The sequence below is a fragment of the Tamandua tetradactyla genome, chromosome 10, assembly GCF_023851605.1.
Source record: "Tamandua tetradactyla isolate mTamTet1 chromosome 10, mTamTet1.pri, whole genome shotgun sequence".
Lineage (NCBI taxonomy): Eukaryota > Metazoa > Chordata > Mammalia > Pilosa > Myrmecophagidae > Tamandua > Tamandua tetradactyla.
In genome coordinates, this window is record NC_135336.1 from 17,611,062 (window position 1) to 17,637,658 (window position 26,597).

Genomic DNA, 26,597 nt, shown 5'->3' on the forward strand with positions numbered 1-26,597 from the left:
AAAATCTTTATAAAAAGAGGTTGCACATTCTCCCCTAATAATTTTGCCAGCTCTCTGTCAATTTATGTATCTGGTGATAAGACAGGCAAGTAGCCTTTTCCAACTTGCTTTTATTTAGGTCCAGGGAAAGGAAAGAATAAAGGAAAAAAAAAAAGCTCTCATCACTGCCAGCAGCTGCTGCAGAATCGGTGGCTAAGTGGGAATTCTGTCCTGAAAGAGTAGCAGAATCTTTTCAAATCAATTGCAGAGTAATTGTGTAGCTATTCAGCAAGTGAGTCATGGATTAGATATCAGGAAGGATCTGACTTTGAGGGCATTTGGATACTAGAATAGATTACTCAGGGAGAACTCAGCATTTCCTTTTTAGAGAACTTAAAGCTAGGGTATGTACCCTACTGTTTGAGTTAGTTCCTTTGTTTTTGCCTGGAACCTGGACCACAGTCTTCTGAAAATTCCCTTGACATAGAAGTCAAGGATTTGGTGACTGCAAGTAGTGGGTAGGAATCCTTAAATAAGTAGCGTAGCATAGACCGCTTTAGGGAGAAATTGCTTGGAATTATAGCTTTGTCCCTCCTCTGACTTATTGGGCCACTTTTAACATTACAGAGGACATTTATAATTTGAAATTCCATATCTTTCAGTGGTGACTTAGTAAGATTCATAGGTTTCTTCTAACTCTTCCTTTTGGTCTCCTCAGAAACATATGCTGAAAGAGGGAAAAGGCCGGATGCTGCAGGCCATCAGTCCAAAGCAGAGTCCCAGCAGCAGCCCTACTCGTGAACGCTCTCCATCCCCCTCTTTCCGATGGCCCTTCTCTGGCAAGACTTCCCCACCTTCCTCCCCAGCAAACCTCTCCAGGCACAGGGCTACTGCCTATGATATCAGTGAGGATGAAGAGGACTAATTTGCCATCCCTCCTTCCCTTTCCCCTCCCTCTGGCCCATCACCTTCAGAGACTCTCTGTTGAATTCCAAATTGTGATCCCAACACTAAACCCAAGGACAGCTACAAAGGAAAGAGTATTGGGGCAAGAGGATCAGGGATGGGGGAACCAAACAGCCCATCCTTCGAGAGGTATCAATCGCTCACACCAGGGAGGAGGCTGGCCACAACTTAGAAGCCTGTTCTGCATCCCTCTACCCTCTCCAAGGACTTTGCTTTACTGTTTGTGTTTATGTACTCTTGACAGGGAAATTGTCATTTTTATTAGTTTTTTAAAAATTAGTCTTTCAAATGGAGTAAGTAGAACTAATATTTTGCCCCTGAGGAGTGGGCAGAAGAAGGAAATGGTATAACTACCTAGAGGCCTTTTGTTCACACTATAGTGTTTGCCTTCTGTTCTGAAGCAAACTGACTTGCCAAATCCTTTAAGCAATGAGCCATGGTGATGGGTGATTTGGGGAGAAATATCATAATTTTGGTTTCCTTTAAAAAAAAGCTAAAAGCAGAGTAATTCAGTCAGAAACCCCCTAGAAGTATTGCTAACACATGTGCCAGTGTGGGAAAAAGGAGCTCTGAGCCTAACTTTTCTTACTCCTTGAGGAGTTTCTTGCTGGACCCAGTGGGATCCATGAAGACACTGATGGGGATGGTACCAGACCACATGGCATCATCTGTAGTCTTTCTGCCATGCTCTTTTCAGAAAACTTTGTTACCTAATTATTTGAGAGCCCTTGGCAATCTCTTCCTACAGTCTACTTTTTTTTAAAAAGGAGAACTTTTAGGATTGCTGTGATTGAGGAGGGGTATTATACTCAGTCCAATACAAAATCAGTTTAGGTTAATTTCCTGCTAGGAATAAATCCTGGCCCTGCTTTCCCTATTTCAATGATATTACCTAGTTTTTACAAAGAATACTTGACAAATGTCTGCAGTTTGAACATGATCTGTTAATCCATGTTACTCAGAGCCATATTGATTATTTAGAGAGATTTCAATAAAACATGGAGGCAACAGCATAAGGAAACACCTCCCTTTCTAAAATAACTGCCTTTTATTGACCTCTGGCACTCTTAAGAATGTTCTTGCCTGGAACCAGTGCTCCACAGAGTGTTTCTTTTCCTCTGAGATCTACAGCTTGGAAGCGACTTCCCTCCCCTGCCCTTCAGCAGGCCACAAAGCATGGGTTCACAATGTAGAAGTAGGATAGCTTCACTTCCTTGCATTTGTTCCCATGTGCCTGGTGGTGGTTGTCCTACCTCTCCTGTTAGGTTGCCCAGAGGGACTCACCGCTTAAATTTTACATCAAAGAATGCTGACATTTAGCACTGTGCTGTTGTGCATGAGTTCATTTTTAAACCTCCAGCATCCTATCTCCTCAGCTACATAACCTAGCAGATCAACCACCAGTAATCCTGTAGCGGGGTTTTGGGGAAAATTGCCTGTTCCAGGCCCCACCTCCTGTCACTCATTAACACCCCTTCTCAGGGTGGTGTTTTAGTGTTTTCAGCTCAGAAATCCACATTTCATCTTTTTCTTGCCCTTCTGCTAGGGCTATAAGCCTCTCACTGTCCCTTCCTTGAATACTTTCTGGTAAAACCAGCTTTTCTGCCTGAGAGTCAGAAGCTGGAATCATTGCCTGCCTGCACAGCAGAACTACCTAGGTTCTTAAAACTCAGATCACCCAGAGAGGCAGAGCATAGAAAAATAAAGGAACAAAGAGGGGAAACTTCTTGTTATCCTGATGACCTATGAAAACTGCACTTCAAATTCTCATAAAGTACAATTTTTACTATCAGATCTGTTTCACATAAGCTTTGGCTTGGGATCCTTTCTTTGAAACAATTGAAGTTAATGTTTCCCCGTATTACCCAGCTTCAAGTGATCACATATTTTAACTTTTCTGCATCAGGCTTCTCTCTTTAGGAATTCTACCTATTTATGTCTTATTCTCTCTGGTACTTGTTTCCTCAAAGCACATTTTACCCAAGTATATTTGGAAAGGCACATGCCCAGAATGTGAGTTTCCTCCCTGTAGTCACTTCCCTCAGATTTATTGCCTGGGTCACAAACACTTGGGCCTTCCTCCTCTGTTCTTTTAGTGGGCTTCTTTTGGCATTTTCTTTACCTGGAATATGACCTTTAGGATAAGCATCTGTGAGACTGCTATAGCCAGCATATGCACAAGTTCTTGGAAAATTCCCCCACCCCTTTTGGTGAGCTACTACTGCCTCAGTCTGCTAACACTAGGAAATTTACAAATAATTTTGATTGAAGGCAAAAACTTTTATGGCAGCTCTAGAGATGAAATCATATTAAATATCTTGGGATAAATGTGATCCTAGGTGCTGGTCAAGGGTGGGTGGATGGAAGAAGCTGTTGGAATGATGCATTATTTAATCACTTGTGCCTAATTAAATAAGGTTAGAGGTTTGCACACCACAAAGTCGCCTATTATCTGTAAATATTCAAATATTAATGTTTGAGGCTTTGGAGCTGTTTCCTTATACACAAGAAAACAGTCAGCCAGAATGAACCAAGTATGGCAGAAATGGGAGAACTTTAAAAGTTGATTGGTCTCAGAGCTTCTATCTGCAAAATAGAAGGCGGCTGGAGACAGAAGCCCTATAACCATGCTGAGAATGTGGCATTTCAGCAGTTACCTTGTGGTGTACTGGGCAGAAAGTTTGTTCTTTTCATACACTAGACTCATGAGCGCTGAAGAAGTTAAAACTTTAGAGGAATAGAAATGATCATTTGTACTACTGAGTTGCCTCTAATAGCGAGAGCCAAAGACAGTCATTTTGGGAAGCTTGGGTAAGAATGTTACGGGTGAGTGGAGGTTGAAACTCCTGAAGAAGAGAAAAAGTATGAGAACTTTTTGACCTTTTCCATAGCTGTTGACTTCTTAGGCAGCACTTGAGTGACATTTTTATTTTCCTAGTGACCAGATGGGGTAAAGCAGTCTCTGGATATTCACTCCACAGTGGTTCTTCACAGTGCTTTTGCTGCTCTCTTTTTGCATTTTCTTGGCTTGTGGATACTTTTTCTGGAGCTTATTGCCTTTTTAATCCTAGTTCAGATCTCGTATCTAAAAATCTTTCCAAATCAATTGTATTTTGCTGCTTTACTTCCCTAAAAGTCATAGCTTCTAAATTTTCTGTCAGCATACATCTCACCAGGAGTTTAAACCAGGCAGAAAAAAAATTCCCTTAACAATGTTTTTAACTAATGGTATTTTTAAAATAGTTTATCAATATATTTCTAAAGGTTATATTTTTCAAAGTCATAACAATGATTATTTTTGTTTTCTCTCATACGGTAGATTGTCATGGGATAAAGAGTGTTCCCTACCTTCTATTTTTCCAAATAAATTAGTAGAACATGTTATTGGGATTGTACTATTAAATGTTAATTTTCTTAAAAAGATAAAAAGATTTTCTGTTGCCAGAGTTTTATGTTTGTGCTCAGATTGGGTTGAAAAACAGAAGCACCATATTTAACATTAAATGCTGGGTTAGGATGACTCAAGTTGTGTTCTTTTAGGTTTGAAGTGGGCCTTCCCACTCTTCTTCAGGAGGTGTTGACTATTTGGAACACAGAGATGTGATTTTATTGGATTGTTTTGTGATGAGTATCCTGAAAAGGAAAAAGTGTCTTGGAAAGGAATGCTGGCCTTGGCATGAATGCTAGCCTCATCATCAAAGCCAGAATCCACAGAAAAGTTTTTCTCAGTTGGTGTTCAGTATATCATTTTCCTGTCTGAGTGTTACTAATTTGTTCAGAGTTATTTTGGCTCTTGTCATTTAGCCAAATAAAGGCAAAGTGGTTTTACCCAATGTTCCTTTCCTGTATTTTTGACCTGACGTACATTTGTATATGTTTTATGCTTTTGGGCTTTTACCTGTGTTCCCAATTCCTTTGTTTAGCATCCTAATTACTCTTCTCAAAATCAAGTTCATTGACCATATTTTTGTGGCACTCCTTTTGCAACTTGGTACAAAGAACTCAAAAAGGCATTCCCCTGCAAAAGGAGGCTAATTCAGAGCACCAAGGTTCAATGTCACCATACTCTGAAGACACAGCTATAAGAGCAAGTATACCTCTCTGTCTGTCTCCAGAAGCCTGATTTCAAGTCTTTGGGCTTGAACTATTTTGCCTGGCTGAATTCTATTCCCGCTTTTACACCAGGCACTACTGTAAACCTGTTCCCTTTTACTTGCTTTGGGAAAGTTCAGAGTGACCTTTCTGTATACAAGTTTCAAGAGCTAAGCATGGCACCCATATAGGCAATGTACACAATTTAGAGTTTCATATTCTTCATGCTTGTTTATTACAAAACTTTAAATACCTTCCCCAAGAAAGATCCAAAGCAATTTCATCCTATTGAATAATTCACTTTCATCTCTATAGTCAAATGTAATCTACCAGCTTGTGCTGATGATAGGAATCCGTCCCCAGTTGGTCAAAGTTGAGGGACAGTGAAGAAATCTTATGCTCTCTTAATGAATACAGTGTCTCTTCCATTGTCCATGCCATCCATTTCAGGCTTTGCAGTTCAGATCCAGGTCTGGAGAAGGGAAAAGTCCATATCCAACCTTGTTGTCTTTCCTTCGGTAGTATATTCGGGTCAACACAGTCATCAGAAAAGTCTGCACTATGAGAATGTGGCAATTCATCACTGCAGCATAGGATGAAATATATATAGGTTATGCTAAGTTAAGGAGGTAGCATCCCACCAGCAGCCCTGGCATATGAGCTGAACAATACTTTCATTAATTCATCCCCAAACCTAGAGATAAAATTCATGACATAGCAAGTTAGTGGTAGAGCCAGAATTAGAACTCTCCATCTTATGGACCTGAGGCTAGCATTAAAGCCCATTTCTTAGGTGTGTTTTATCTTGATAACCTTCCCCTTCATAACTACACCCATTCCTCTCCCAGGAGCTAAAGATTGAACCTGTGGCTTCTTGGCTTGGCCATGAGGACTGGTTTCAAGCTGTGTGGTACAACTTTCCAGACTATCTGATCAAAAAGGTGGAGTCAGTTTCATTTAAGCTTCTGCTCCAATTTCTCAGAGATCCCCTTTTTGAATATTGTGAGCAAGTTAGAATGGCCCAACCTCTGGCCTAAGGCCCTCCTCCCTGACTCTCCCCCCATCCCTCCCATCTTGGAATGGGATGGGAGCACCTGTGTACTCACCTTGAGACCTGACTTTAGAGGAAAAAGGAGGGGAACAAGCAATCTGCCCACCATTAGCCAAGACTGAGAAGATGGAGGGCTGTAGGGCAGTCAAGATGAGGAGCACCTGCAGAACAGAAAAGAAAGGTATAGGTGGGGTGGGACCATCCAGTTGCTGTGCTTTGTCCTTTTCACTGGGGAGATTTGGCCAACCTTTAGATCTGTACAGTTACACAGAGGGTCAAGACTCACACTTGATTAAAAATCTTGAGTCAAACAATGCCATTTTCCACTTAATATTTTGTTTATTAGAGTTGCTGACAAGAAACAATAAGAACCGATTGAGGGATTATTTTTATTTCCCTACTTCAGCCATGACTAAGAACACTTAAATGTATATAAAGGTGGATGATCAGAGAAGAGTAATTTCATCTAGTTAAGTACCTGAAATCCCTACTCCTAGAATAATGGGCAATTACCCATTAAAGTAGCCTTTTAAAAATCTGTCCAGGGGCCCCAGGAGCATCATTTGTCTTAGGACTGTCTTCCCTGAATACACTATCCTGAACCATCAGCCTCTTCAAGACAGACTCTGTTTGTCTAGACTTCCCTGAAGTAACCATGGGCAGCCTCAGCAATCACATGGCTTTTACCCTTTGGGCCTGACCCTGAGTATTTGTGAGGCCCAGGTCCTTTTTGCCCCTTCAATCTGTGAATCGCTTTAGGGATTTTCTCCTATTCTCTATTCCTGTAGCCCTTGCAAGTTTACCTATTACGTACCTGGAAATTCATATTTGGGAGGCATCTTCTTAGATCAAGCGAGAATGTCTGTGAAATCACTTTGTTAACTATGAAGCAGCCATTTTGCTTTGGGGGCCAGAGAAGAGCCCAGCAAGGAAACAGCAAAAATGATTCTTGCAATTTCTGATATTCTTGCAAGCAGCGGGGTGGGGACAACCAAGCCCTCCATCTTGGGATATGCCCCTACCCCTATGAAACTTATTCCTGCAAAGGATAGGCTAAGCCTACTTAAAATTAGGCCTAAGAGTCACCCCCAGAGAACCTCTTTTGTTGCTCAGATGTGGTCTCTCTCTCTCTCTCTCTCTCTCCCTAAGCCAACTCAGCAGGTAAAGTCACTGCCTTCCCCACTCTACGCAGGACTTGGCTCCCAGAGGTGTGAATCTCTCTGGCAATGTGGGACACAAATCCCACATTGAGAGAAGAGAGAAATGAGACAACATAAAATTTCAGTGGCTGAGAGATCTCAAACAGAATCAAGAGGTTATCCTGGAGGTTATTCTTATGTATTATATAGATATCCCTTTTTAGTTTATGGTGTATTGGACTGGCTGGAGAGAAGTACCTGAGACTGTTGAGCTATGTTCCAGTAGCCTTGATTCTTGAAGATGATGTATAAAGATACAATGCTTACAATGTGACTGTGGGATTGTGGAAACGTTGTGTCTGATGCTCTTTTTATCCAGGATATGGAAAGTTGAGCAAAAAAAAATATGGATTAAAAAAATAAAAATGGGGGGACAAAGGTTAAAATAAATTGGGTAGATGGAAATACTAGTGGTCAATGAGAGGGGGAAGGGTATGGTATATGAGTTATTTCTTTTTATTTCTGTTTCTGGAGTGATGCAAATCTTCTAAAAAATGATCATGGTGATAGATACAGAACTATGTGATGATACTGTGAGCCTTGGACTGTAGTACACCATGTATAGAATGTATGGGTATGAATGTTTCTCAATAAAAATCATTTTTTAAAAATGGTGATTGCTTCAGCAGCACATATACTAAAACTGGAATAATACAGAGAAGATTAGCATGGCCCCTGTGCAAGGATAACACACAAAATCATGAAGTGTATCATATTTTTAAAAAGAAAGAAAGAAACAGGAAAATGAGGTTTGGTTAGAAGTCAGTGCATTTGGTAGAAAGGTCATCTTTGGGCTTAGAGAATAGAAAGTATAGTAACAAAAAAAAAGTACATTTGAGAGAATTTTCAGAAAAGTTTTGAAGATGAAAAGGCAGTGTGATGAGAAGGGATGTGGGTTTGGAAGTTAGACAAATATGGGTTTACATTCTAGCCCCATCCCTTCTGTATTTTTGAGCAAGCCCTATAACATCTCTAAGTCTCAGTTTCTTTATTTGTAAAATAGGAATAATAATGACTCCTTGGATTATTGTGAAAATTTAAGTGTAATGTATGAAAGATGCCTGACAAATGATATAGCTGTGATAACGCGGCTGCTGGTGGTGGTGATAGATTATAGGGTTTTAGGAAATAACGGGTAGGGGAAAAAAGGAAAAGCAAAGGTAGAAGAACTTAAGAAATGTGATAAAAAAAAAAAAAAGAATGTTCATATTGTATGTTGATTGGTTTTATTAATAAAATTTTTTTTAAAAGAATTTAAGAAAGTACATGGTAAGACAAAAACTGGGAAGGGGCAGGCAGAGAGTAATTTTATAAATCTTATTGGAAACCTGAGGCTTAAGAAGATTCCTAAACTCATTTTTACCCCTTATTAGTCTCATTTCCCAAAGCCATCATTTGTAGCTCTATTATTAACCATCCATTTTCACCCAGGGTGTAGTTAATTACCTGGAATAGGGCAAATTTGGCTCCTATGTTCTGTTCACCTAGATGCAACTTGGCTTGACGGAAAAGGATGGCCAGGGTCCAGAGAGCCAACAGGGTGGACACACCGAGGAAGGTATTGATCCATAGAGCTGTGCTTGCCTCAGAAATCTGATGACAGGCCAGAAAGTAGTACTGAAGGAGACAAGCCCTTCCTCCTCTTTTTACTTCTTTTCCATGGTGAGAAAAATAATAGACATGCCCCCAAACCCTGGCCTATTCCAATCTCCTCCCCACCTGAGCTCCCAGGCCTCTACCACCCCTCTAACACTGTTCCTGGGCCATGTTTGAGGGAATTTGGGGTCCAGCTATTCCTTCTAAAACTCAAGGGTACTAAATGAGTCTTGGACTTGGCTGCCCCTTGCTCCTGGCTTACATCTGCTGGGTCATAGATGCCATCAGGGATGAAAAACAGGCCCACCAGGGTCAGTGTTATCTTGAGGAAGGCATACTGGAATGGGCCCAACATCAGCAGCTTAAGCTTCTTCCTGAGCAGGAAAGAAGGTTTGGAACATGGACCCACAAACCACCCACTCCAAGACCTGAAAGCCCCTTCATTTGGGCTCCTGGGCTGAGGCTTAGCTGCCATCATAGCCACTAAAATATTTAAATGGATAGGGACACAGGGAGAAACCAGAATATTGAGCTCATTGGGAACCTTCCTCCTTGCCTTCCCCTCACCCTCAGGCCAGTATGTATGTGTATGCATGTGTGTGTGTGTGTATGTGTATATATATTTTAGTATACTGCCTTTTGAGCAAGGACAATCAGAGGGTTGATCTCAATCTCTTTAACCAAAATGGGCAGAAATGGCCCAAAGTGTAGTTTGCTGTGTGGCTAATATTTGCAGGGGTCAATGAGCTTAAGTAATGGGAACTTCAGAGGTCTCCTTCCTCTGCTCTTCTCTTCCCTTATGGTTGGGTACTCACCAAAAGCATAAATTCAAAGGGAGTGTCCTCGCCATGGGATGTCCACCCTTCCATCATTGGCTTCCTTCCTTACAAGCCCAGTGCTAAGAGCCTCATGACAGGACTGAGAGTATGGGAGGAGGCTCTTGGGAGAGTGCAGGAAGAGGCTGACCTGTACTCTCCCTCCTGCCTTACCTGGTGAGCATAATGGGTGGACAACAGGGACAACAGCAGCAACATGGGCCTGTGTGGATCATCATCGGGGTATCCTTCAGTGTCCTCAGTACTGCCTCCTTCCCACCAAAACCTTCCACTATGACCCGCATCAACAGGTAAAAGCATACTGCATAAAACCTGGGTTGGGGAGAAGTGGGAATGATAGTATGGTAGAGAGGGAGGTGGCAGCCAGTGGAGGGGACACCCCTTTGCTGCCAAAGAGAGTTGGACTGTAAAGGGAGTGGGGAGAGATGGGGCTTACTGAGGGGACGATAGTAGGGACTGGGCATTCTGAATGTGTGAATCAAGAGGAATGAGAGATAGGACGAGGTCCAGGGTACTAAGAGGGAGGGGAATTTCCGATATGGGAACAAAGAAGTGACTGAGGATGTGCCCAAATAAGGCGTTCCCTGAACAGAACTAGAAGTTCAAGAGAACCCAATTAGTACAATCTGGAAAGGGCTAGATTCCTGATCAATTGGCTGGCAGGGATTTATGGAAGGGACCCTATATAGAAATAAATGCCAATTCTGAGTCCAGGGTGAGTGGGAAGCAGAAGGTGACCCAAAGGAATACCCAGACAACAGATAGGGGTTGGGCAGGACTCTTACGAGGTGATGGCCATTTCTATAAGCATGAGGGAACGAGGGATCCAGAGACCAAAGCAGCAGAACACAGACACTACCTGTTTGGAGAGAAGCAAGAAATCAGTTAAGAAAGGGAAGGAGACTTTGTGCTCACTCTCTCAACCCTTTTGTGGCAAGGGCCCAAGGAAGCAAAACTTAAACATCTGCAACTCCATTACTTTAAAGTTGCCAGCTGGGTGAGGGTAGGGGTGGAGGGGTGGGGATAATTGAATCGATTTATTTTTAAATGTTTCTAAAATTCAGCTGTCAGTTCTTTTTATGTCTAAAAGGACAGAATGGCAGGTCACTAAATTTAAGTTGGACTTTTGAAGAGACTCACCTTGGACCCATGGTAGGAGTAGGTAAATTCATCCTTTGGAGTAAATGAATCAAGATCCAACCCCTTCCTTTTCAATGTCCCATGTTATTAAAACATCTCTGATGGACTGAGATGGTCCAGGCAGATGCTATCCAGAAGAAAAGGACCTCAAGGGTTCCACTCTTCACCCCACACCAACCAGAGCTCATCAACAGAAGTCCAGTTTAATGGACCAGGGGCAAACCAGAGACCAACATAATGGCTGTGTGATCAAGTTCAAAAGGACTAGTGCTTAAAAGTAGAGCTGAGTGTGACCCTCTGGGGGGAAAATTGTTTCCCTCCTATGCTCTGAGGAATCACTATCTGCCTGTACAGGAAGGAAGCTTGCTTTTAATAGCAATTCTGTGGCCAGGGAGGGTGGAGGGGGAGTAGTGAGTGGTGATGCTGATGGACTGAGCAAATTCTCCAACAACCGCTGTGAGTCTTAACATTTTCTCCAGCAGTCTCTACAGGCTTTTAGAATTTGAACACTCCATTCATCTGCTTGTTGGCCGTCCTAATTTGGATATTTGCAAACAGATATCAGATTACAAACCTCCTCCTGCCCTGTTTCCCGGTGGAAGAGACAGGTAACTCTTCGCTGACTTGAATTATTAAATTCAAAGGAATTATCAAAATGGTCCTTGCCTCCTCTCCAATTTCCCATAGGGCAGCTACAGGACACTCACTGTGGGTGCAGAGCTAATCCAGAGCAGAGTCTTCCTCTTGATGGGACAACGGGTGTTCTTGTTCAAGTAGACAGCATCCTCCAGGAAGATGGCGACCGAGCCCAGGGCAAGTACAGTCATGATGCCTGTGAGGGCAGTTTCCACGGGGCCCAATTCTGGAGTGCAAGGAGAGGGCAGACTCCAGTGAGCAGAAGTCCAGGGTTGAGGGGGAGAAGATTTGGGCTTCCTCATCACCTCCACTTGGGCCTAGATTGCCTTAATCATAGCTAGAATTATCTGGTGTTGGTGTCAATCCATGCAGAAGAATGACTATTTCTTAGACGAGGAGTATTACAACATCTGGCTCGCAGGCCAGGTAGGGCCTACCTCAGCCAGGGAGAGGCTTACAGTGCTTTTGTTATTATTGTTAGATATTTGTTTGTTTTTAGGCCAAGCGAGTTTTTACATAACTAGAAAAATTTTCAAAGGTCAGAACAGCCTGTTCACTTTTCTGCCTCTAGTACCAGGTGTCATGCCAGAGGGCATGGACCAATTAACAATTGTAATTGCAATAGAACTGTCTCAGTTTGCTTCCACCAAAACAGTGACATCAGAAAGGTACTTTAGCAAAACAGAAATGGATCCAAATAAAGATTCCAAGTGGTTGGAATCATGCTTAGCCTCATTAAATGTAATACAGAGGCTCTCAAACTTTGGTGTTCATTTCAATCATTTAGGGAGTTGTTACAAAGCAGCTGTTCAGACCCTGCCCTCAGAGAATCTGCTTCAAGAGATCTGGAATGGTCCTGCTACTTGGCATTTTTAAAAAGCTCCCGTAACACTCTGACAAACACAACTGAAGCTCCTCTGGCCTTCCCATTGCTAATGGGAAAAAAATCAATATGTTCACACCAAGATGTGTGTTGAATCATCTGATCCATGAACTTAATTAGTTTCAAACAAAGGGTTCTGTTTTAGTAACTAAGCCCCTGGACTAATTTCTCTAAATATCTCCCATACACCTTGAATTCTCCTTGACACCTCCTAACTGGTGAGATGTGAAGAACAGGGAGAAGATTGTCGAGTCCAGTCCATTGTCCTGTTGCATTGGGGGTGAAGAATGAAGTAGGTCCTGGCCAGCCTGCCCCTTATTTGGGTGATTGAGGAATGTGAGGGAGGCTCAGGCAGAAAGTTACTACCGCTGCAACCCAAACAGAAAAGAAACCATATGACAGTAAAGACTGGGTTGCTTTCATTTGGGCCAGTCATACCTGCTGGCTCCATGGGGAGAAACCAGGACAGATGTGAAGCTGCTAAAAATATCACATTTATCCCGGTTGCTCTTATTTCAGGGCCTGCTTATGCTTTTTCTCTCTGTTTCTGTTTGTTTTGTTTGAGGGAGGCCCTTTACCTGTAACCACATGTCTAATGACATATCCAGTGGACCCACCAGGAGAAAAGTGGACTTTGGATTTCATCCTCCCCTACTTGCTAGAAGACTTGGCTCTGTCCTTGTCAGCCTACTAAGAGCAGAAACTGCCCTTCACAAACCATCAAAGCCAAAGCCTTTCCTGGTCTTTCCTTTCCTTCCTTGAAAATCTCCCTTCTCTTGATCCCCAGAAGGACACTCCTCTGGTTCCCCTACTACCCCTGAGCCCTAGAACTCCTCCTCTGAGTCCTACTCCTCTACTACACCCTGTGTTCTCAAATCTGATCCCTGCTGCTCAGCTGTTCTGTTTACCAAGACTTAGGAGTTCCCAGCCATTCCATCCTTGAAAGGACCAGGCAGAGCCACGCCTACCTCCAGGGCCTTATTCTTGGGCTCTACCTCAAAGGCTTTTCTCCCTGAGCTCCATGAACTTGGCTTCTTCTCATCTCCGAGCTCTGTGCTCACATGCCACCTCCCCAGCCAGCCTTCCCCCAGCCTTCCCTGGACACCCTGTGCGATGTTGCCCCCTCTATTCACTCATCACAGTGAGGGTATTTATACATTTATTTACTTGTTTATAGTGTTTTCCCCACTGTAATGTAAGCTCTACAAAGACGATGCTTTGTCAGTCTTGTTCTTTATCCCAATTTCAAGTGCCTGGAACAGTAAGTGCTCTGTAACTATTTGTTGAATGAAACAAATAATCCCATGAATTTTCCTGTTATCATCCCCATTGTAAAGGCTTTTTGAAAGAGATTAGACTTAGAAAGTCAAACACCTTTCCCAAGGTCACACAGCCTGGAAGCTGTAGAGCTGTGATTTAAACCCAGGGATTCCTGATGCAAAGCCCATATTCTCGACCATTAACACACTGACTCATGGTGTATGTTGGCCTAGCTGTGGAGGGAAATGTAGTGTGATAGAAACTATCAAATGCAATCCCGAAAGGTTTAAATTTACAAAGGGGGTGGGGGGAGATATTCTGACTGTTCAACACAGAAATGCCTTTGCAGTTTCTCATAGCTACTGGCTCTGGTACTCTTTCTCCTACTTGCAGTATCTTGTATCCACTTCTTCAGTGCAAAGGTTAAGGGAGAAAAAAGTTCATTAGCAGCCATAGCCTGACACCACTGCTCTCCATCTAACCCTTTTATCTTAGAAGTTTGCCCCCTCCCTTATTTTTTCCCAATTTTACCCTACGTGAATCTTTTTTTTTAATTATTTTTTTCAGACACTCCTCCTTTCCCACTCTGTACTTCTATTTCCCCCAATAACCTCTAATCTGCTTTCTATCTCTGCAAATTTGCTATTTCTAGTCAGCACTTACAAGTGATATCATACAATTTCTGTCCTTATGTGCCTTACTTATTTCAGTGAGCATAAAGTTTTCAAGGTTCTTCCACGTTGCAGCAGGTCTCAGAACTTCATTTTTTCTTTTGGCTGAATAATATTTAATTGTGCGTATGTACCACATTTTGTTCATCCATTCATTGATTGATGGACACTGGGTGGTTTCCACCTTCTGGCTATTGTGAATATGGTTGCTGTAAGCATTGGTATACAAGTATCTGTTTGAGACCGTATTTTCACTCCCTTTAGGAATATACCTAAAAGTGGGATTGCTGGATAATATGGTAATTCTTTATTTAACTTTCTGAGGAATTACCATACTGCTTTCCACAGTGACAGCACCATTTCACATTCCTACCAACAATGCACTACAGTTCCAATTTCTCTGCATCCTCTCCGGTACTTATTTTCCATTTTTAAAATAACAGCCATCCTTATGGGTATGCAGTTATCTCTCATTGTGGTTTGATTTGCATTTCCTTAATGCCTAATGATGTTGAACATCTTTTCATGTGTTTATTGGCTATTTGTTTATCTTCTTTGGAGAAATTCAAGTCATTTGCTCATTTTAGAATTGAGTTGTCTTAACTCTGGGATCTGTCCTATAACCACTTGTTGAAGAGTGCTTTGAAAACTATTGCTTTTTCATTTCTTTGCTTTGTGTATCTGTTATACTACGTAATATAAAAAGTTAAAAAAAAATCCTGAGGAAAACAAAATTAGAAAATTTAAGAGTAAAAATCAACTGATAGATTTGTAAAGCATCAACGTGTGTCAAATATAATTTAAATTACAATTACCATGTTAAAATATAACTAAATGTATAGAATGAAAAATGTACTCAGATATAGTTTTCAAAATGTGATACAGGAAAAATATGGGCTACAAGCATAAATTGAGAATTTCTTGGAAATCTAGGGAAAAACAGAAGGTCACCTATACCAGTGTAAATATCAGGCTGATCTCTGGATTTTTTTTAATAATAAAAATAATTGATAAAATGGAAAAAAAATCGAGTTGTCTTTTTGTTGTTGCATTTTAAAAGATTTTAAAAATCTAATCTGCATATTAAGTCCTTTTCTAATAAAAGGTTTGAACTTTTCTATTCTGTATTTTCTTCTATCTTGATCATTTCTTTTAATCCACAAATGTTTTTAATTTTGATTAAATCAAATTTATCTATTTCTTTTGTTATTCATACTTTTGGTGTCATAATAGTGCAACTTAATAGATATGCAACGATTTGTTCTATGGTAAAGGATTTTTGGAAATAACCTAAAATTAAACATGTTTCTTCACAACAGAGCCTACCGAAGTCTTTCATGTTCTCAGTTATGCGGTGAGTTTCCAAAAGGAGGTTATAGAACACAACATTTCAAAACTTATTTTTCCATAGACCTCTGTTTTCATTAAGTACTCCATGGGAAGAGTATTCCAAGAAACATATTTTGGGAAATGTTTGTCCAACTGACTATTTGAATACAGCTATACCTTTAGCAACTAGCAAATTCTCCAATGTCTCTGGAATAGCAAGGATTACTTTTTAAAATAATAAAAACAATATAAGAACATTCAATAAAATTTTGAAAAAGGAGTAAAATATCACCCATAATCTCAGCTTTTTAGCCAAACATTATTTCCATTTTTGCATAGTTCCTTCCACCAAGATTAAGAGCTCCGACTTCGGAGTCAGAGACACCTAAACTCAAAGTAAAGTGTCACTTACTGCTTGCTCTATGACCTCAGACAGGTTACATATCATCTCATTAAAGCTCTTAACATGTGCTCCTAACACATAGTATTTGCTCAATAAAAACGAGCTTTCAAAAACAGCCAGGGACATCTCCTGGCGTGCCCCGCGGCTAGCTCGGGCCAGGTGCGGACCCGCTTGTTCGCCGAGTAGGGGGACAGGGGCGGGGTGGGGGGGCGTGGTGGAGGGGGGCTCGGCCTCGGACCCCAGCTGCAGCGGCGGCGAGAATGCGTGTGCGAGCCATGGTGGAGGCCTGGAGATCTCAGGCTCCGGACGCCGACACCAGCTTCCCACGGCCCGGAGTAAATCTGGGCTGTGACTGCGGAAAGTGCCAGGGTGGTCACCACCCTAGGCCAGGAGGTGGCTTAACCAGACATCCAGGCGATTATAGTGACTCTTTCAGAATGAGCCATAAGGAATGTTCTCCAGGAGAAAAGTTTCAAGAATGCAGAGACGCAGATTCTGCGTAAACTGGACCACTGCAGTGCGCTGCGCTGAGGTACTTTTTCTCCTCCAGTGGGGAGAAGGTGGGTACCAGCTCTTTCGGAGCTTGGCTTGCTTCCACTTCCAGGGCGATCTGCGATTTGGGCATGCAAAGCATCCAGTCAGAGGAGCCCAACATCTCCCACGTATGTTCTTGCTACTACCAAGCCCCGGAATTTATCTTCGGAGCCACTGATTACACCTGGTTCAGTGATGTGTGTCAGGTGGCTGCATCCTGATGGAACTCCTCCTGGGCCTGCCCATCTTCCCGGGGCAGTGGGGTGGACCAGCTGGTAAAGATCATCAAGGTGGTGGGAGCGCCAACCCGCGGGCAGATCCGAGAGATGGACCCACCTGCACAGAGTTCCAGTTCTCCCAGATTAAAGCTCACCCCTGCACTGCTCTAGGCTGCTGGAGCATACCCCCTGCCCAGGCTCTCCCGGCCGGAAGCCTACACCCACAGCTTCTTTGATGGACTCTGATGACCCTGAATTCCTTCCCAACATCTGCCCACTGTCCCCCCACCCACCCACCCACACCCCCTCGGCCCTTTCAATTTCAGTCCTGGCGAACTCTCCACAACCATCTCTCCACGTCATTCTCATCCCTTCTTACTTGACGGGCTTTATCACTCCCACCCTAACCTCACAAGCTTTAACTGACCCAACCAGTGCCACAACTGTCCTCACCAACTCTTCCTGAGGGCCCCATCCACCTCCCTTCTTCCTGGGAGCCCCAGAAATGGCTGGGAAGGGGCCACAGCCCACCATGCTCCTCCTGCCCCGTCTGGGCCCCTAGACTGGGGGTAAAGGTAAATGGGTCCTTGTCTCCATTTCCAGGCCCTCCCTCACCACCTCCACCCCTGTGGTGGGCTTTTTAAGGTTTTAACTGGTTGTGGGGAGGGAAGAGAAGAAAGGGGTTGGAAACGTGAGGACCTCCCACCCCCTTGGCTCCCTCGCCGCCTCCAACCTCTTTTCCCACTCGTTTCCCTTGTAAATAGACCCACCAGCTCTTGTCTTGTCCTTCCTTCTCTGGCCCTCGGGTATAAATAGATTTGTATAATTTTTTTTCTGAAAGAAAAGGTCATTTTGCTCCGTCCAACCTGGCCCTCTACCCCTCCTAAACCGTGTCTCCCCCCCCTGCCCCTAAGGTCTCCTCCCTTTTTCCTCACCCTGGAGGGTCGAGGGAATGCAGAGAAGCCCGGACGTCTGAGTTTCCACAGTAAGGTTTGCCTGTGTACAGCCTTCTGTTCAATAAATTATTGGCATCGGGAAAAAATCCTGGTTTAAGTGCATACATATTAAACCACTGCAATAATACTGTACATAAAATTTTATATTCTGTTTCTTTTCACCTAACATTTCATCATGGCTTTTCCAAATTACTTATAATTATTTTTTAATTATAAAATATTTCAAAAATAAATAAAAAATATTTCAAAAATAAAGAAAAGTTAACATACCCAGAATCTATTTTATTATGTTAACATATCGCCAATTTGGTTTCAAAAATTATTTTTACAGTGCCGTACACCCGGGTTCGATTCCCGGAGCCTTCCATGTCAAAAAAAAAATTTTTTTTTAATAAAAATAAACATTATAGGGGCTCCGGCGCGCGGGGAGGTGCGAACCAATCTTCGTTCTGCCTGAGCCTACGCCAACAGCCGGCTCGCGGAAACCTCCCGCGCGGTCAGTAATCCACAGCGCCCCGGGGGAGGCAGACCCAGGGCAGAGCGATCTCCTGGCGGGGGGCCGGGAACGGCGGGACTCCCCAGTCCTAAGGGCTGGAGGCATCAGCACCCCCACCCCTACCCCTAGCCCCCACTGCCGACCCCGCCGTGCACGCCGTCTTCCACGCCCTGCAGTCCAGGAGCCCCGGGTCTGATGGAAGAGGAGCCTCAGGGAGGGCACCTCCCCCTGAGAAGCGATGGAAGGAGCCCATGGACACTATGACTGAGACGCACAGTGGTGCATTGTGATATATTTATATGATGGAATTTGGTGTGGCTACAAAAACGAAGGATGTGGGAAGGCATGCAATGAACTGAGTAAACCTTGAGGACAATGTATTGTGCAGAATAACCCAGAAACAAAAGAACAAATTTGCTAAGGTCTCTCTCAGAAAATACTGATAAGAAAAGGGGAGCCTAGATTACGGGCACTTATGGCAGCCACATTTGGTCTTGAGTTGCAGATGTAGTTCTGGATTCTGAGACACTGAGCCATATGTATATCATCTGGCATTTCCCTGGAACTTTGAGTAGCTCTGTGACACCTAGGTCCCAGAAATGGAGTGCTGCAGACCTGAAAGTTAGCACAGTTATATATAATAACAGTTAAAGTAACTGAAAAAAAGTTCAGGCCTCAATTAGAGTTCATACAAAGCCAATCTGGCTGGGTTTAAGGTAAATTAGAATGCAGGGTAAAAGATGGTAGTATTTTCACGCTAGGCCTTCAGTTACTGTATGAGATCAAAGGCAGAGAGGTTTATTAAGTCTAAAACCCAAATTTTTTGAAACACACAATCAATCAACCTGTCTGGATAACTCATTTACACAACCCAAATTCCTGGAGTCCAGAACAGGAACAAGTCCTTGAAATTCGCTTAGCTTAATATAATACCAGAATACATCCCAGACTATGGCGGGCTGATAATTAAAATGTATTGGTAGACTGAGACTCAGAGTTGGAGCTCTGAAGCTATGAAAGTCAGCAATACCCCATACAGGAACTGCTTAAAAAGTTGAAAAAGTGATCAGACTTCACCTAGAGAGTTGAATGAAGCTGATCTGCATAGGACTAAAGTAAATCAGAATACAGGATAAAGGATGATATCGTCCATATTTTAAAACTTCAACTTCTTTGTGAGACCAAAGGGAGAGATATTTGTTTGGTGCAAAATTTATACTTTGGGTGTTGCATTACCTAATTTAACTTGTATGATCAGTTTAGTTGAACACCATAAGTACATGGAATCTTGAATAGGGCTTGAGACTGTGCTGGTTTGTCCAGGTTAGTGTGATGCCCTGACATATCCCAGAGTAATTTGGGCAGTAAATAAAGAAGTATTTGCTGAGTTCCCTTGGGGTACTAGGGAGAAAGGAGGAAATATTAAACTTCCCCATTTGGAGGATTTCTCATATTCTCACAAGCTGTGAGGACAACCAAATCAACAGGCCGAACCCTCAATCTTGGGGTTCACCCCTATGAAACTTATTCCTGCAAAGGATAGGCAGGAATTATGCCTGTCACCCCGAGACAACCTTTTTGGTTGCACAGAGTGGCCTCTCTCTCCAAGCCACCTTGGCAGGTGAACTCAATGCCCTCCCCCACTACGTGGGACATGACTCCCAGGGGTGTAAATCTCCCTGACAACATGGGACAGAAGTACCGGGATTCCCTGGGACCCAGTATCATGGGACTGAGAAAGCCTTCTTTGACCAAAAAGGGAAGAGAGAAATGAGACAAAATAAAGTGTCAGGGGCTGAGAGATTTCAAATCAGGAGGTTATTCTGGAGGGTATTCTTATGCATTATACAGATATTCCTTTTCAGTTTATGGTGTATTGGACTGGCTGGAGGAAAGTACCTGAAACTGTTGAGCTGTGTTCCAGTAGCCTTGGTTCTTGAAGACAATTGTATAAAGATATAACATTTACAATGTGTCTGTGGGATTGTGAAAACCTTGCATCTGATGCTCCTTTTATCCAGGGTATGGACAGACAAGTAAAAAATATGAGTAAAAGATAAACATCTAATGGGGGGATAAAGGTTAAAATAAACTGGGTAGATGGAAATACTAGTGGTCAATGAGAGAGATGGGTAAAGGTATGCTATGTGTGAGATTTTTCTTTTTTCTTTTTATTTCTTTTTCTGGAGTGATGCAAATGTTCTAAAAAATGATCAGGGTGATAAATACACAACTATGAGATGATATTGTGAGCCACTGATTGTACACCACGTATGGACGGTATTGTTTTGAAAAAAGAAAAAAGATGGGGAGAAAAACAAAACAAACAAACAAAAGTATTGGTGTTCCTTTGAGGATCAGAAGGGGAAAAAAATATATATATATTCTATATATTAAACTCTGCAATCTGAGAAACTCCAGGTACCCTCCCAACCATTGGGAACTCCCAGGAAAATAGGCCAAGCCCCGGATTTTGAGGTTTGCCCTTATGAAACTTATTTCTGAAGGGGAGAAGCTAAGGTTACCTATAATGAGGCCTAAGAGTTGCTTGCAGGAAGCCACTTTGTTGCTCAGATGTGACCTCTCTCTAGGCCCAACTCTGCAAGGAGGGTCGTTGTTCTCCACCCAACGTAGTACAAGCCACTCAGGGGCGAAACATATCCCTGACAATATGGAGCGTGACTCCCGGGGATGAGTCTGGCCCCAGCACTGAGGGATTGACAGCATCTTCCTAACCAAAATGGGGAAAAGTAGTATAATAAAATAAGGCGTCAGTGGCCAAAAGAGAAATCAAATGGTGTCAAAGAGGCTATTCTAGAGGCTACTCTTCTGCAAGCTTCAGTTAGGTAGTGCTAATTGCCATGGTTTGCTAACCCCCCACCAACATCACTCCTGTTGACGCTTAAGAATATCTAAAGCTTGAACTGAGACTCTATAAAGGTTTCATGCACTAGGTTTACCTTTGTGGAATTTATAATCCCTGGAGGGTTCCTAGGTCAGATAAATCTTGAAACTCAGAGGGACCAGCCTCTCCAGGATTATTAATTTATCACATCCCCCTGTCCTTTAGTGAGGATACCCATTCTCAACATGAAAAAGTCAGAACAAGCATTGCCCAAAGATCCCTATAAATTGGGAGAAGGACTAAGGGAGAGAAAATGGGATTTAACAAATGAGTATAGCTGCTGAAGCACTATATTAATATTCCTTCTAGCCTCCAGTGTTTTGGAGCAGTTAGAAGGAAAAATCAGATGAAGGAGTGGTAGCCCATGACAAATTTTTGGATCCATTCTGTAATTACTTGCTTTGAAAATTATTGCTTTTTTCTTTCTTTGCTTTGTATATATATTATATTATATAATAAAAAATTTTTTAAAAAATAAAGCATTACAGATATATTTAAAGCCCCTTGCATATACCCCCAAGATCCTCTGCTCTTCCCTACCTCACCACCCCCTCCCCAACCAGGGGTAATTAGTACTCTGAAGTTGTTATATAACTTTCCTATTCTATTTTCACAACGTATGTATACACCAAACATATAGAATTGCCTTCTGTTCCTAAAAGATCTATGTAAGTGGCGTCATCCTGCAAAATGCTTTTTCTGCTTATCTTTTCAGTGATTTTTATTATTTTCACTATGACAAAGAATGTTGCAATGCACATTTGGAAACATGTCTCCTTGGCACATATAGGAGAGTTCCTCTAAGGTATATACCTAGAATTAGAATTGCTGGGTTGTAGGAAATGAAAATCTTCAGTTTCATAGATAGTATCTAATTACTCTCCAAGTGGTTAACTCAATTTATACACCCATCAGCAGTCTATAAGCATTCATATTTCACCACAAGTTCACTAACATTTGGTATTATCAGAATTTTTATTTTTGCCAATTGATACTAGTGAAATTGGTTACTACCAATTGCTACCCTGATTCCTAACAAAATAGAACTTTTTTTAAATATAGTTATTAAATACTTGGGTTTCCTCTTCTATGAATCGCCTGTTCGTATCCAATTTTTATTGGGTAGCTCTTCTTATACTGGCTACTAATCCTTTGTTATTTAGAGGATTGACAACATCTTCTCCCAGATTTCAGTTTGACTTTTCAACGTTGCAGTATTTTTAGTTGTACATGCAGAAGTTGCTTTCGTTTTTGGTTTTTTTTTTTTAATGTAGTCAAATCTTTTCCATGAGCATTTGTGCTTTCTTGTATTTTATTTAAGAAATTGTTCTCTATTTCCAATCATAAAGATATCCTCCTATATTTTATTTTGTAAAAATACTTAACTTTTTACATTTAGGAACTTTATTTGGATTAGAGCTACTTTGGAACTATTTTCATGTTTATTTATATGCCATAGGGATAGTCAATTGTCTGGTATCACTTTTTGGGTAGTCAATCCTTCCCCCACTGATCTGTACAGCATCTTCTTCATAAAGCAAGTTCCCAAGTAGGGATAGCTCTGTATCTGAGCCTTCTGCTAGGTTCCATTTCTCTAATTGCCAGGACCTTGGTCTTTATCACCACACTGCTGTAATTACAAGAGCCTTAATAAAAGTCTTAATTTCTGGTAGGGCAATTTCCCTCCTTCTACTTTTTAAAATTGTCTTGGCTTTCCTTGGCCCTCCGTGTAAATTTTGGATCAATCCATTAGAAAAAGTCCTGTAGGGATTTTAATTGCAATCACATTGCAGGCATTTCAAAAATTGGCTATTGAGAGGTTCAACAGTTCTTCCAGAATCGCTCTTTCCCAAATAACATTTTTTCACTATTATCATTTATTACGGCTGATTACAAACACAAGTACATATAGATATGTAAATATGTATATATAATTTTAAACAAGATATGGAAACTATGATAATTTCCTTAACTCATAAAATTTAGAAAGTTTAAATCATGAGAAAATGAACCCTGATCTTGTATAAACCAAAACGTTTTGCTGGCATCTAAATAACATTTAATTTAAGGAACAACAGCGTTTACAAATGAAGAGAGGAAGGGTTTCACCACAGCCTCTGGTGGGCCGCCCTACCTGAATCTCCCATTTCTATCAGTGTCATCACCATTACCCAAACACTTAGGGTCAGCATTACCAGCCCTTTTTCCTTCACCTCCCATGCCCAGATATTTACCAAATCCAACCTGCTCTTTCTTGGGATTGCCTATGTTTTTTAACCCTTCCTTTGCTTTCTTATCCCCATCCTGGCTCGGACTTTTGTCCCTCATCCTGGATTGGGGCAATAATCTCTATTTTATATCCCTGCTTCTCAAGGTTCTTCTTCCCTGTGATCCATCCTTATTACTCATTACTTTCATCCAGCCACTCCCAACCTCAAAACCCCCATGGCTCCTTCTGTCTGCAGGATAAAGTGCAACTCCTCAGCCTGACACTCATCAGGCCCCACCTTACCTGCCTCTCAGTTGTGCCTGGCTGCCCCACCAGTTACTTTGAATCTGGAAAGATCTAGGCCCTACTCAGCCTGTCTCCTTCCCGCCCCAGGAGTGCCCAACTCCCTAAATCCTACCCGCCCTCCCCGTTCCACCTGCAACAAGGCATCTCGCCCAACTACAGGACCAATAATGGACTCCCTATTTTGAACATCCTTGGCCCTTCTATTTGCACATTTTGTAGCAGAGAAATTTGGGAGCCACTTTCAACCTTTCTCAACCTTGGCACTATTTACACTCTGACTCAGATAATTCTTGTTGTGGGGAGCGATCCTGTGGACTGTCAGATATTCAGCAGCATCCTTAGCCACTGCCCACTAAATGCCAGTTGCATTTAGTTGCATTAGATTGCATTTAGTTGTTGCAATCAAAACTGTCTCTAGACATTGCCAAATGTGTCCCAGGGAGAGAAATCACCCCTGGTTGGAAAGCAGTGGTATAAGGGAAGTCTTGTACTACCAGCTGCATTCTCAAGAGGAGATTCCAGAACTTAATGAAGGAGCCACCTGTTGGCTCTAAACACCTGTTGGTGTTTTAGATATTCAGGGAACAGAGATTCATCTTGTGTCTTTCACTGCAGAAAGCAACTTAAAAGCAATTCAGTAATAGGATCTAGTTGGCCAATGCTGTAAAAACATTTTTGGGGCTTCACCTAACCACAGAGTGGCTATGAGGCATCTCTGGTCACTCTGCAGCAGGTGGCAATCACTCTTGTTCAGAGCCTCTGAAATGAGGCTACACATAACCCAAGGACATGCCCGTATCTGCTTCCTAATATACCCTGATCATATCCTGTTGCTCAGAGAGACTCTACTCCACGAGGTGACAAAATCAGGAAGGAGGGTGGGAAAAGCATTAGGATACCACAGAGATACAGGCTCATTAACATCTGTGAAGTAGTTACTCATGCGGTTGGAAAACAAAATAAAATTTGTACATGGGTCTCATTTCCTATAAAGAATCTAGGGCCATTTGATTGTCAGTGTTTTAGATATTCAGGGAACAGAGATTCATCTTGTGTCTTTCACTGCAGAAAGCAACTTAAAAGCAATTCAGTAATAGGATCTAGTTGGCCAATGCTGTAAAAACATTTTTAGAGCTTCACCTAAGTTTTAAGAGCATTATTAGTAATAACAACGTCTCTAGAATGACATAAGCCATTTCTCAAGAAGGCTGCTGTGGAGCCTCATGTGTGCATGCGCGCGCACACACACACATACACACACACACCGCACACACACACACCGCCAAGTGTCTCTGTGGAGATGTATTGTCTGAACACCATCATGAGAGGGGATTTTACTCCCTAAATAGCCCTGAATATGAAAAATGTTCCACGCTGCAATGTTCCCAATTTGAAGGAGCTTTGAGGCTGGAATTCATGAAGGCCCCAATGTACACGAATTGTCTCCTAGGTCAAATTGTCATTTCCCCCTTTTGCTCACTGACTCCTTGAGGAGTTGCTCTTCTCCAGGGCCTTAGCCCTGCTGGGCGCTGGGCCAAGTATCCCCCAGAGGGCCACAGGGTGGCCAATCTCAGGACCACCTCTCCTCGGTGACACTTGGCTGTCCTGACTCCCCTCTGAGACCCACATCTCCTCTGGAGAGTGTCGCTGGCTCACCTCTCAGGAGCTGGGCTGCAGTGGGAGGGTGGGAGAAGCAGGCAGAAGGAATGCTGTAATTGGTCTCCAGTATTTCCAGAAGATCAGCCGTATACCTGGAGGAACACCAACCGTCATTCAGGACTGTGGGGATTTGGTGGTGGGTAGCAGAAGGGACACCAGTTATTAACACTCTCCAATAGCTAGCTGGGTGTTGAGGTTGCTTGTCCTTTTCCCCTCAGGGCCTTATTTCTTAAGACATGCTGGGACGGATGGAATGGAGAGTTGGCCCAGGCCAGGGGCAGGTCTGGCTCTGGTGTCCAAAGAGTCTACAGTCAATGGGACGGCAGCCCAGGGACAAGCGGGGGGGAGAAAAGGTAGGGTCCCAAAGCTAGGCTCCCACCTTCGTGAGCTCTTAGTACTAGGGATGCATCCCCAGCTGGGCTCCATATGGCCTGGCACCCACGGGAAGGCTCCCTGTGGGAAATCCCTCAACAGCCCCCACTTCTAGGATCTTTCTCCCCCTCCAGGGTGGCAAAGTTGAGGTGTCACACATCGTCCCAATCCCACAGTGTCCCCGAGGGCCTAGAGGACAGCTAGTCCATTTCTCTAGGTGCTGAAAGATGGAGGAGAGAGAACTGGACAGAGCAACAGCGGCCGTCATTGCTTAGCGACTCGCTCCTGTTGGGAGACCCGGCCACCTGACTCACCTCGGGTCAAGCTTTATCCGAGTCCTGTCTGGTTCCATCTTTCCCTTCCTCCCCGGCACTGAAAGGGAGAGCAGGGGCGGGCGGGGCGGGCAGCTGGGGGCGCTGAGGGTGGCGGCGCCCTGGGGTCCGCGGCGCTGCCGGCCTTTCCGCTGCAGCAGGTGGAGGGGCCGCTCCCGCTTTGGGACCCAAGGCTGACAAGTTCCAGTCTCAGAGTTCACCTTAGAGGAATTTGATCCTCTCAGCGGACTGACTTTGGTTCCTGACTCCTCCCCCTCCCTAGGTGCGGTCCCTCTCACCGCAGGAAAACCCCTGTCCCCGCCCCCATCCTATATTCCCCGCCCCTGCCCCAAGGAGCCTCCCAGGGTAGGCGCGAACCCGGACAAAACTCCTGCCTAGGGTCTGGGTAAGACTTCACTCCTCCGGTTAAGTCCCCTCCTTGGGCAGCCGGCCCCGCGGAAAGCGGCCGGAGCTCAGCCTCTGTCCCCAGGGCAAAGGGGCCTTGACTTTGACACGTGCTGTTGGCTGGGCACTGGAAGAGTCAGGCGAAGACCTCACAGGTTTCCCCCAGCCCGGCCCTCCCCGGGCTC

General features: G+C 43.2%; 2 protein-coding genes and 1 non-coding gene across 14 annotated transcripts in view; 2 read left to right on the top strand and 1 right to left on the bottom strand.

Annotated features, from left to right (window-relative positions):
- PCYT1A (phosphate cytidylyltransferase 1A, choline) overlaps nucleotides 1-8,145 on the top strand; it is a 90,263-nt gene extending 82,118 nt beyond the window's left edge. For 9 of the 11 annotated variants that reach the window (XM_077117998.1, XM_077117997.1, XM_077117996.1 and 6 more), the window contains one exon: nucleotides 698-8,144. In XM_077117998.1, the coding sequence (XP_076974113.1) occupies nucleotides 698-904 (207 nt within the window). In that variant the 3' untranslated portion in view covers nucleotides 905-8,144. Of the gene's footprint in view, nucleotides 1-697 lie in introns of all 11 variants that reach the window. The other 2 variants (XM_077117989.1, XM_077118000.1) reach the window with 2 other exon arrangements.
- SLC51A (solute carrier family 51 member A) lies at nucleotides 5,226-26,090 on the bottom strand. 2 transcript variants are annotated; one of them, XM_077118001.1, is made up of 9 exons: nucleotides 26,011-26,090; nucleotides 25,322-25,416; nucleotides 11,567-11,721; nucleotides 10,505-10,578; nucleotides 9,873-10,031; nucleotides 9,146-9,257; nucleotides 8,734-8,880; nucleotides 6,144-6,249; nucleotides 5,226-5,620 (listed from the first exon to the last, which is right to left on the bottom strand). In XM_077118001.1, exons 1-9 carry the CDS (start codon nucleotides 26,046-26,048, stop codon nucleotides 5,484-5,486), a joined length of 1,023 nt encoding a protein of 340 aa, XP_076974116.1. In that variant the 5' UTR covers nucleotides 26,049-26,090; the 3' UTR covers nucleotides 5,226-5,483. The 2 variants fall into 2 exon arrangements, with proteins under 2 accessions (XP_076974116.1, XP_076974117.1); XM_077118002.1 differs by lacking the exon at nucleotides 9,873-10,031.
- Nucleotides 7,901-8,007, top strand: LOC143648940 (U6 spliceosomal RNA). Its single transcript, XR_013158837.1, has one exon. It is a non-coding gene; the product is annotated as a U6 spliceosomal RNA (small nuclear RNA).
- Nucleotides 26,091-26,597: the final 507 nt, after the last annotated feature.